The sequence below is a fragment of the Mastacembelus armatus genome, chromosome 15 (genome assembly GCF_900324485.2).
Source record: "Mastacembelus armatus chromosome 15, fMasArm1.2, whole genome shotgun sequence".
In the NCBI taxonomy this organism is placed as follows: domain Eukaryota; kingdom Metazoa; phylum Chordata; class Actinopteri; order Synbranchiformes; family Mastacembelidae; genus Mastacembelus; species Mastacembelus armatus.
Window position 1 is genome coordinate 17,958,581 of NC_046647.1, and position 12,374 is coordinate 17,970,954.

A 12,374-nucleotide genomic window follows, 5' to 3' on the forward strand; every position below is an offset into this window, starting at 1 on the left:
AACCTCCTCTCTGTGTGTGTGTGTGTGTGTGTGTGTGTTTACCTCAATGCGTAGGTTCTGCATCTCCTCTGTGAGTGTGTTTCTCTCCTGCATCAGCTGGTTCTGTTTGGCCAGCAGCTCACACACCTGCTGGGCGCTGCTCTGACAGTGACGGTCCAACTGCTGCAGCCTGCAACACACACACACGCACACACACAGTATTGACTTAAACTGACTGAGAGGAACATACCCTCCTGGCTGACAGAAAACCAAATGTTGTAAATATTGAAAGAGAACTAGATCCACAGAGAGCTTTTAATATCACTGGACTTTGTGTTGATTAAATAATCAATGCTGTTGACTTCAGTGTGTCAGCTGTGTGTCTTCTGCTGTGAGGCAGGGGCTGAAAAATAGTCATCTGAATCCAGATGTGACTGTCAAACAACTGTAACAAGAAAATGCTACAAACAGTCAAACTACAAAGTTACTATTTCAGTTGATATGCAGAGTTTAGAAAAAGCATGAGCTCAGTGTGCTGCTACTGAAAAGTAAACACTAGTGTATAAGCAAAAACCTGTCACAGCACTGACTGAATTTTGGCAAATTATGATTCTCACAACTATTACAATGACATGTTAAACACGCACTGAGCCCCAGTTCCATAACAGATCTGTAACACTCTGTTTCATTATATCAAACTGTGATCCTGTAGTTCCCATCTAGTCTGAAATGTTCATCATTACTGGGACAACCCACTTCCTGTGCCCCCTCTGACATGCCAATCCTGCAGACAATGAACTCTTTCAGTAGACACTGTGTGCACATGTGCACACGTCCTGATAATGAGACAGAAAACACCGTCAGCATTTGCATACTTGACCAGCCAATGACAATTTGTCCATATTTCCCTGCATACACACAATAGTAAACATAATGAACGTGAAAACACAACGTTCGACAACTTAAGGACTTAAAAGCAGTACTCAGATGTTGATCTCTCAGCAATGGAGAAAGTGATTAAGGGAACTTACTTAAACTTAATATGCTATGAGCATACATTAATAAAGTCCAATCAGTGGTTCCCGTTCAATTTGGATGAAACCCTTTATAAAAAAATCAAGTTTCTATGTTTGAGTTGTTTTTAGTTCCTTTAATGAAATGCTCTCTTCTCTAAATCAGTAGGATATTAAATGAGGTACTTAGGAGCATTTGGCATCCATATCAAAACTTAGTAAAGGACTAAGTACAGTACACTACAGTTTGTTCACGACCTGGAGGGATCAGGACAATCACAAGCAGAAGTAACTTGCACATAAAATATCACATGCCACAAGCTTTGAAAAAAAAAAACCGCTGCACTAAAAATTAACATAAAATAAACATCTATCACTGGACCTGACTGTTTCAACACGTTCAGAAGGCGACAAGTATGGCAGGAATAATGCCTCAGATGTGTGTGATAAAAGAGAGGAGGATGAACAGAGTCGTGGCTCGGGGCAGAGACAGAGAGAGGGAGCTGGGGGGAGACAGATGCCCCTGCCCTGCTGGTCCTGTTGGCAGTGGCAGGGCTGCCTGTGTGAGACAGACGGGGGAGGCGAACATCCCAACTCTCCACAATCTGCTCCCTGCTCTCCCCCACCATTGTCCTCGCTGCACTGTCTTGGTTACCACTGTGGGGTTTAATCCCACTCCTGACCGTTGGTCTTTGTTAGGGATCCTGCTCCTCATCATCAAGCGACTCAGTCCTGCCTGCATACACCCAGCAATAACCTGTCCTCTGCAGTCTCCTCCATCCTATCTGAAGGCCCACTGGGGGTTAATCTCAGACCTGGAGGGTCTGTCCAGTCCTGGAGGCCAACAGTGATGATTCCCCTCCCTGCCTGGTGTTCCTACAGCCGGCTGCCAAGCTGTCCTGATCAGCCACCCCCTCTCTCTCTCCTCCCACACTCCCGCTCCCTCCTACGCTGTCACACAGCACCACAGCTCAACACAGCAGGGCACCGCCACGTCACACAAACACACAGAAAGAGCCCTGCTGTGAGCGAACACACAAGGTACAGACACAACCGAAGACGAGAGGCAGGAGATATCAGCCACACACACACAGCAGAGGACCTAAAGGTCAAAAACAGAGCCTGTTGTTCTGAGGCTGTAAATGTTTGATGAGGGAAGTGTTGAGAATGTGTCGACTGAAGGCCTTTAGCTCCACACCACTGAACCAATCTGAGTCACATCGAGAAAATGCCAATTCTTATCCCATCACAACTTCTGATCTTTGTGCATGTAGCAGGACCAAACACATCTAAAGAATCTTCTTGAGAAACAGAATATAGAGCAGGTCTTTGAAAGATTTTTTGGCAATGACTGGTCCACTCTGGAATCCACTCCAGGTTTGTAAAGCAGGAGATGCATCAGCAGCGTTTGCCAAATACAGTGTTACACCTGGAGTGTTGGTGAAGATAAATGTGATGCTGAGAGCATTTATTGACTTATTCAGAGTACATCAAGTTATTTCTCTGAGGTGAACCACAACTTTCAGACAGAGCAAATCATGATAAGGTAAAAATATCTACCATCTCTGGAGATTCATTCTTCAAACTTGTGATCTGATAGTACCATGACTTTAAAGAATCATTCACACAAAAACAACTTGATTCTCAATTATGTTTAGAAATATGCAGCCAGTTCCGTATTTTTTTTTAAAACCAAGATTTTAAAAAAAATGAACAATGTGTCTCAAAGTCGTTAACCACAGAACAGTTATCTCAAACCCTGGGCAACAAAAAAAAAAACCTAAACCATCAGGTTGAGTAGATAAGTATATCTTCTGTCTGTAATTTGCCTGAACTAACCCTTTAATTGCCAACATTTTAAGTAAAATGAAATCTGTAATTTTTAAAAGACAGACACTTAAAAGAGCATTTCACCCATTTCCTGCAACTAATCAAACTCAGGACAAAAAAGCAGAGACTGACTGCTACATTTCCAAAACAACATTAACAACTTTAACAACCAATTCCCCCGAACAATGTAAGAGCATGTAAGCTCCCTAAAATAAAATAACTAATGTTACTCATGTCAACGTTGAAAGTCACAAACCCAAAATTATCAAGAAGAAGTGGCAGCGACTGTACAAAGTCAACCACAGGAATGTGCCTCGTCTGCAGATACAACAATGCTGCAAAATACCAGCAGGCTTTCAGATGCACAGCCTGACAATAAGTCAGCTGAACAGGCAGCCAGTAAATCAGTCAGTCAGGTGGTGGCCTGAGATGTTGAGAGCAGCCACGGCTTTATGTAATGCAGTAAGTAAAGCATTGACCCCTGGCAAACACAATCACAAACACACGAACAACCACACACACTCAGTTTGTCTGGCCGTCAACCTCTGGTCTCCTTATACAACACAAACACACACACACACACACACACACACACACTAATCCACCTCGTCTCACCTTGCATACCCTGCCTCAGAGGGGGTGTGTGAGTGAGTGAGTGTGAGTGTGAGTGTGAGTGTGTGTGTGTGTGTGTGTGTGTGATTAACGTAGCGCTCCTTCCAGCAGCTAAAGCAGCAAATCCAATAACTGGCCTCTATCGACTGGCACACTCATTAATTAGGTCTTAATACGGCTTAATGCTCGGGCACTGCCCTACACTAACCTACACACACACACAGAGCAGGCTGGCTCGCCTCTGCCTGCTTCCTGGAACTGGTGAGGAAGAAAGGATGCTTGGACGGATTCATAAAAGGACTGACGGCGAGGCAGATAAATGACGAGGGAGAGGAGGAACTGCAGTCACTGAAAAACGAGGGGCAACACTTTGTGCTGCTGGGTGAGGTGCGCCACGGACTGGAGGAGCCATGAAGAAACAAAGAGCTGAAGGCTCCAGCCATCACCTCCCTGCTGTGCGTGCGTGCGTGTGTGTATGTGTGTGTAGTTTAAAGGGGGGGCTAGGGGTAGGATTGAAAAGGAAGAGTCTCCCCCACTGACCTGGTGAAAGGACACCACCTGCTGGATCCCATGCTTACACACACACCTACACTGAAATAATTCTCGTTTCCTCCAAAAACACCTGAAACAGCTTCCAGATCAGTCGTGGTAGTAAGTGTGTATTTTGCTCTTCAGTAGACAAAATAAAAGCAACTTTTGCTGGGAGGCAGTTTGCAGTAATTTCCCCTGACAGCCCAATAATCAAACTCTGCTCACAATCTGCACCTCAAACCGCCGCACTCATTATTGACTGGTACTACTAAGGAGATTAATTACAACGCACACACACCGACACAGTTGCCTCTCTGTGGCATACATCAGTTGTAGCCCACAGCTAGTGTCTCTCTGTTGTGTGTGTGTGTGTGTTTGTCTGTGTTTGCATATTTATTTACAGGTGGGATCATATTTCCTAAAGGCATGGTCCAAAGGGAAAGTGCTAACGTCATGCTGGAGAAACAGAGAGACAGTAACAGAAAAAGAGGATCTGGAAGCCGCATTCAGGTCTGTCATTCAAAAGCCCCACATGAATGTGTGTGTTTTTATTAGTAAAATCAGCAAGTGGAGCATGTCACTTTAAGAAAATATTTACTGGACAGTGCATACAGTATCGAAATGACTTGAAAACAAGCCACAGATTAAACTAATATCTTGCTGTATAAACTGTGTGTAATTTCAAAAACGACTACTCCTCTGTGGGACATTACATGACAAAATATCAAGAATTTGCAGAAAAACTGCGTGAAGACAAACCTGCTATAATTACAGAGACAGGATAACACACAGATGCAGAAACAGAAAAAATGAGGTAAATTAAATAGAACCCTATGAAATCAAGTGTAAGAGTCAAGGTTAATTCTGAAAGATAATTACAAGCACACAAACATTTAAGTACATGAACTGTGTGTGTGCAAAGCTTGCAGGGGGCCTTCGTGGTGAAGAATGCAGGCAGACGGCCTTGGCTTGCCTGGTTACAGCATCACTGCCAGGGGCATGAAGGCTGCATCTGCCACACACACACACACACACACACACACATATATAACGATATTTCGCCCAATCCCAGACTCACCATCACCACCCTCACCACCACTCAGCGCTCTAGATAAATTTTGGCTGTCAAACAACTGCACTCAAGAATGTGTGTGTGCCTGAAGGCCATGCCCCTCTCCATCAACCTGTTCTGCCAGTTGTTGCTCTTGCTCTTGCTAACACGTACGTTTGACACGGGAACATGGTTTGTGACACTACGTGTTTCGATCAGGAGGAGACTGACATCCGTTCCTTTTCTATTATTCGGTTTACTGTAATTTTCTTCTGACTGGTTCCGTTCAAACATGATCTTTACTCTACAAATGTACCAGCTCGAGTATGAGCACACACAAGATTAACAAGTAAACATCTAAATATACAGGTAAAAATACACATGGTAAAAATCAAATTGACAGTTTGTTTTTTTTTTACAATATATAGCTTTGAGAAAAAAATCATTCACATTCCTTAAAATTCACACTAATTTCCCAATAGAAAAATATGTAGTAAAAGGCAATAATAATAATACTAAGTGAAAATATCTGTCATATGAGGAGATTCTGAATTATATCAGGGCCACATAACCAGGGTATCTGCAGTATCTTATTTATTCCCACAAAGAGAGGCCTTAGGAGGTATTAAAAGGTCTTAAATTTCATGTACAGAAGTCACATATTTTTCTTGCCTGTCGTAGATGATTATGTTAGTTTTTGCATCCAACTGTGCATCTTTAAAAGAAGTTAATGTTAAGTTATTTAATCTTTTAATTTTATTTAGTTTTTCCATTTCCAGGTCACATAAACTGTGAATTAGTATGTATTGCTGGGAGGTACTGAAGAAAATAGAATAAAATGACATAATAATAAATAAATCTGGGCCATAATCGTCCCTACTGGATTTCCATCAAATTTTTATTCTTTGAACAGTTTGATCAAACAGATGATGAAATTAATGGGAGAATGTTTGGGTGTTTCGATCTGAGTGATCACCTAGTGCTGCACCACAGCAGGTGTATCCAACAGATAAACAATCAAATCATTAAACGTGAAATTAATTTTAAAATCATCTGGGTGGCCAGTGTGACAACTAAGACACTTTTTCCCGCACATTATCCTCAGACTGTTCGAATCTGTGGTGAACACCGGGGCAAGAAGGAGAAAAGTGTTTTATTTCTTATTAGTTGTGTCCCAGATGCATGAACACTGCAACACATCTGCACCGCCCTCATCATGAAGACACTAAACTTTTGATTACATTTAAAAATCTAAACCACTGGGCTTGTTTTTTTTTTTTTTTTTTTTTTTTTAATAATGATTAGTACAGCAATTCTTAAAAGGATTCATTACCTAAAAACTGGGCCCTTAACACTTATCTATAAAGTGAAGGTATAAAATATTAATATGTTTTATTGAACGGTTAATTTGTATATTATCTCAACTTTCACAAGCAGACTCAGTAAGCGAGTGATTAAATTAGCCCAACTGACAAATGCATGTGCTGTTAGGACAAGCAGACATCGCTCAGGACCTATTAAAAACTACCAACTGATATCACTCTACTTATTAGAATTTATTTGATATAATTACTTACTTCTGATACTTTTGATACTCTTGGTCATAATTATAATATATCATCCAGATTACATGTACAGCAGAGGTTTTTTCCTGCTGTCTAAATAAAAAAATATATAAAGGGGAGAGAACATTCACAAAATATAAAGATATATAAATAATAATAAAAGGGAAAATCAATTGATCAGTTTAAAATGTAGACCACAGATTAAAACTGGTCTCTAGTCAGACAAAACTTCTTACAACCACAATAACTTTATACATCTTTTTTTGGCACAACAGTTAAAGACAAGCTCAATATCAATTTACAAAAGATCAAAAAGTGTCAAATAAAATGCTCTTGGCAAGTAGTTAGTTATATTAAAGCAGGTTTGGAAAGCGTTTGAGGGGGGTGTTAGAAATATTTTCATAACCTGACTTTAAAAAACAAAGCTGTAAACGGCTCTGGATGAGCACAGAAGTTGGCTGCGTTTTAATTTTGTCACTGTATTAACAGAGGTTTCAGTGCTGCTGCAGGCTGTTGTACCATCTATTCAAAGTCAAAGCGTTTACTGCCGTGAGGCCTGCTGATGCTTTTTAAGTCTCGTGTTTGAGTGTTTGCTTTCCTGGCATTGAAGTGTTTCAGCTGTTGTTACTTTTAACATATTCCTAAAGAAGGGGCAGGTGTTTCTGCACAAGTTTTCGAGTTGTAGTTTTATGAACTAGTGTTAGCGAGTGTCACTGACTGGGGCTTGAGATGTGATGCTTTGCACAGTTAATGCTCCAGCTTGCAAGCCTCTGGCTACAGCCTGACATCTGAGCTGCAAATCTGTACGTCTGTGTGTGTGAGTGTGTGTGTGCGTGTGTGTAATAGAGCTGTAAAGCCACCGTTTGACAGTGCTCTTTCAGCAGGCTGCCCTGCAGTCGCTCCCGGCTACAGAAGCCAGCTGGGCAATGCAGCGATAGAAACTATGAGAAGAGAAAGAAGATGATGAAGGAGGAAGGAGGATGTCTGATCAGCGCCATCAAGAGGTCAGAACAGGAGCGGGAGAGAAAAATTAAAAGAGATTAAGTATCAATAGTGGGCTCAATGATTCCTCTCAGTCTAAATAAAGAGATGTCCACACATTTGCAGTCATTCAGTAGTTCACACATGAAAACTATTTCTGTACTTAAATATCACAAAACAAAAATACTAATATAAATTTATTAATACAGTTTTTTGAGAAGATATAAACAGATGTCCAGTGGTGTTTTAAGAGTTTAAAGTGGGCGAAGTGGGCTGAGATATTTCCATCTTTAAGGAAAAACCAGACCAAGTGAAGGGGCTGCTGTTCTCAGAACATTTTTACATTTCTCTTCTAACCTTTTTCATTCACCTAACCCCTAATTTCTCCACAGCACACTCTTTAATCACCCTTCATCTCTCAACACATCTCAGATCACACACACAGTCGCAATGCATGATGCGCACACACACACGCACACACACACACACACACACACACACACACACACACACACACACACGCACGCACGCACGCACGCACGCACGCACAGATGATATAAATGAAAGCTGTCCTGTTTTCTTCTGCCCAGCCTCTGCCAACTTAATTTGCAAATGAAAAGTTTTTGAGGAGCGTCCTTTTGCTTCTGGGGCATGGCAGCACACTGTGTGTTTGGGGGTGGGGGGGGGGGGGGGGGGGGGGGGGGTTAGGAGAGAAGAAGGTTTGACAGAGGGTGGGTGGGTTTGTATGTGTGTGGCAGGAGCCCAGATGAAGCAGCCCTCGCCCTGGGCTCGCTGTCTGCCTGCAGTCGTATCAAGCCTGTTCCTTCTTCCCCGGCCCGCCGCGACCATTTGTTCCATTAACCAATCTCCTGGAGCCTCTGGTGCAAACACACACACACATCCACAGGCATACATACTTCAACAACTGCTTGCACAGCTCATGCCACACATGGCCCTCCATCCCCCCTCCATCGTTCGCTCAATCCCTCCCTCCTCTGCTCTCCTCCAGACGCACGTACCATCTTTCTTTGTGGAGGCCATATGGCCCAGTGAAGCCTGTGGATCTACAGGCACATCTGCGTATATGTTACTGCTCTCCTTAAAGGGCTGCACAGTGAGCTGTGTGCGCACATAAACACCCCCACACTGCCATACATGCACATGCACACAGAGCTGGCAAACACACTTTCTACACTATCACTATGTGTGGTTAAGCAAGCGTTGGTGTTATGTTTGTCTGTCGTATGAGTGTGTGTGTGTGTGTCAGAGAGTCTGTGTATGTGCCCTAAGTGTGTACATGCGTAGTGATAATTGGTGAAACAGCCTGCGAACAGCTGTGGGGTGAGAAAAGGTTGCGTGGTGTTTGGAACAGAGAGCAGAGGGGAGGAGGAGAGGAAAGGAGTAAAGTTGGAGAATAAGAAAAGGCCAAAGAAGAAAGTGAAGAGAGATAAAATGAGAAGAAACAGCAGAGGCAAGAAGAGAAGAATTGGGGTGACACACAGGGCAGAGGGCAGAGCAGGAACAGGTGAAAAATGCAAATCTTAAGCTTGAACAAAGAAACAGCAGCAAAGTCCCAATGGGGGGGGAAATATATATATATTAATATAAATATATCTGTGGTATTGGAGTTTGGGGTTTTTCCTTCTTGTTATATTTTATATGTAAAAGCAAACTCTTTAAACTGAACCCCAAGAAAATCATCATGGGTAGTTGTGCAATTACTCTGACTGTGTCTCACTCTGGGATCTTTTCTTTTTTCTTATTTTAATAATGTGGCTGCGTCACAAAAAACTGTTAGTGAAAGCCAGATATTTACAAATCTTTTTTTTTTAATTTAATTGATTGTGAAGACTCAAACTGTGCACAAGCAGTAATAAACCTTCACAGGAATTTCAAATATTTGTCTGATTTTTATGTTAAACTCTTTTCTCTTTATTGAGATGTCAAATTACTTAAATATTATAACAAAGACCAGTCACATTCATGTGAAAATAAAAAAATTTGTTATTTAGTTTTGCTGTTAAGATCTAAACTTTAGATAAACTACAAACATCCAAGTATTCTGACCTTTCTCAAAACATCACCTGCCCTCACTGAGAAACAAGGTGTCATCTGTTTAAGCTTCTATCAGGTTTAGAGAATTATTATTTAGTTTGTTTCCCCACATATAGAAGTACCAAAAAAATTTCAGTATAACTTCATTAAATGGGAAGATCAAACTGTCAAATAAAGATTATGTAAAATAAAGTTGTAGATGCCTTTTAAGAGTTAAACTAAAATTTATGCTGCAAATATTTTCAGTTGGGCTCATTTTCACATTAACATACATGTATACTTCATAAACCAAAAATGTGTTTTCCTTGAATCAGAACGTCCATAAAATCAACATATATCTGTACTAACTCACTGCTCTCCTGCACCATCTCTCCACTCTCCGTTCTATCACTTCATTTCCAGAAAAAAAAGAAGACAACAACACAGAAATAGTGAAATAAATAATTAAATGATGCAGCAAAACATTGTGTGCTAAAACCCCTGTGTAGTTTGGCAATCAGCGTGCCCATATAAAAATAAATCAAGCTGATTTTCCAAATGTTTTGTGCGTGGTGCGCTGTTGCTGCTCTTCGCAGCACAGATTGCAGGCCGATGGAGAGGCTGTGGGGAGGGGCGGGGCACTGGATATTAAACCCACTTGCACCAGCTTGTTAACACGTACACCTTAACCCCCGAGCGGCACGGCAGGGTGCCTACTGAACGCTCAGGGCCTGCAGGGACCAACTAACATATACACAATGTATGGACACACACACGCAGACACACTGATGATCACGAGAACACATTATATTCAGGATGAGAACAGCACCATATGCAGAGACTGACATACCCACTTATACACAAACAAAATCGAGATGTACAAGCTTTAGCCATCCCTCTACAGCTTAAATTAGACACCACGAACGGCAGGACATGACTGCAGTAAAGTCCTGATAAGTACTATGAATCTCTATTTGTTAAAGCCAAAACAATATAATAAGAATATATTTGTGGCAGTTTCACATTTCCTACTTTTGCCCCTGAAGTACCAGAAACACAATCATACAGAGAAACACAAAGTGTAGGCTGCAAACATAGCCCCTCACAAATTTGAGTCATACCTTTCTCATCTCCCTGTCATTCCATCATCTCTATACGGTATATCCTTATAAAAATAATACAAAATGCCCAAAGTACTGTACATATATTTACCGCTAAAAACTTATGAATGCATTCCCAAACATGAACACTTTCTACCAGTAGAATTGTCTCTGAAAATAACATACAAAAGTGTGGTCAAGCGGCTTAACAGTCACTCCAAAAGTGACCTCATGTAGAACTGAACTCAAGAGATTTTTAAATATCGGGAGGATTCATCAACAACTAAGTGTCAAAGCAGAAAATAAAACTCACTAAATGCCAAGAGTGATTATCGTGGTTCAGTTGGGAGAAGAGAGAAGTTAGTTGCCAACTTCCCAGCCAATCCACTTTTGGCAGCCAGATTCCTGCTCTGCTAAACCTCCTGAGAACATGCAATAACAACCCATACATGCGCACACATACACACACACACAAAAATACCACCATAACATATGCGCAGAAACATACAGAATATTCATAATTCACACTCTTTGACAAGTTAGAATATTTTTCTTTCTATGAAACACAGAACGAGTCAGACACAACCAGGAGACAGCTGTGACATGGTAAACTTTGTTTTTTTGGCAGCATCTCACTATCGACAGGTTAACACCGGTGGGTGGTAGACAATATGTAGTGTCATTGATGGAGCAGAAGAAAAGAGTGAGTGAGTTTGTGGGTTTAGCTGTGTGTAAGACAAAAGTGGAGTTGGGTGGGAGGGCACTGGGGTAGAGATCCTGCTGAGTGGGGCAACAACACCCACACACCCTCGCCCACTTTGGCAGAACCAGGCTGTATGCCAGGCACCCTTTGGAGACACGCACCAACTGGGCTCCACACTCAGGGAGGAAGAGACCCCCGCATCACACATACACACTCTTCACACAGATACTACAGCATAAGCCAAAGATGGAACCAGTTTTAACTGCAGCTTAACTCATCGTTTCTAAAAATCACTCCCTTTCACATACAGACACTACATTTACTTTTTTCCACCGAAATTCATACTGTAAAATGCATGTACTATAGTTTATACTGCCCTCAGAAATGTCCAGAATAAAACAAAAAAAGTGGTACCAAAAACATGAGCATTACTTTTGGGCTGCAACCATTTATTATCCCCATTGTTAACTAGCCTGTTTGTTGTTTGCTCAACTACTCAATCTGAAATCTCAATGTGCTGATAACAGAATAAACTGGTCTATGGTCTATGTTGTCAGTTAATTCATCAAGTTTGTAAAACTCCAGAAAGCTACTGTACTTTTCATGTAAGGCTTGTTGACATGCTTCACAAATGGATCGACATTAAAGCAAAAATGTACTTCTAGAGCACAAACTCCACCAAGGCTGCAGTTATATTAACAATAAAAGAGGTTTTGATCTTATGATGAAAAAATAGATTAAAAAAAAAAACATGCTGTGATGAATACCATAATTCTATTAGAATAATGAATACGGTATAGGCACCAGTTTTTTCTTGAAATAGAAAAGGGTAAAAAGTTCAAACATATTACACAAACCTCATCATAGTTGTGATTATATAGATCATAGCTGTATAAACATCATATAAAAGTTGCTGAAAATGGCCAAAAGTATTTTCACTCTATTGTGTGTAGACCATATGTAGTTTTGTGTTTT

At 41.2% G+C, this 12,374-nt stretch overlaps 1 protein-coding gene across 2 annotated transcripts in view; it reads right to left on the reverse strand.

Moving 5' to 3' along the window:
• sdccag8 (SHH signaling and ciliogenesis regulator sdccag8) overlaps positions 1-12,374 on the reverse strand; it is a 38,451-nt gene that overhangs the window by 818 nt on the left and 25,259 nt on the right. For both annotated transcript variants that reach the window (XM_026309425.2, XM_026309424.2), the window contains one exon: positions 43-169. In XM_026309425.2, coding sequence (XP_026165210.1) covers positions 43-169 — 127 coding nt within the window. The remainder of the gene's footprint in view (positions 1-42; positions 170-12,374) is intronic.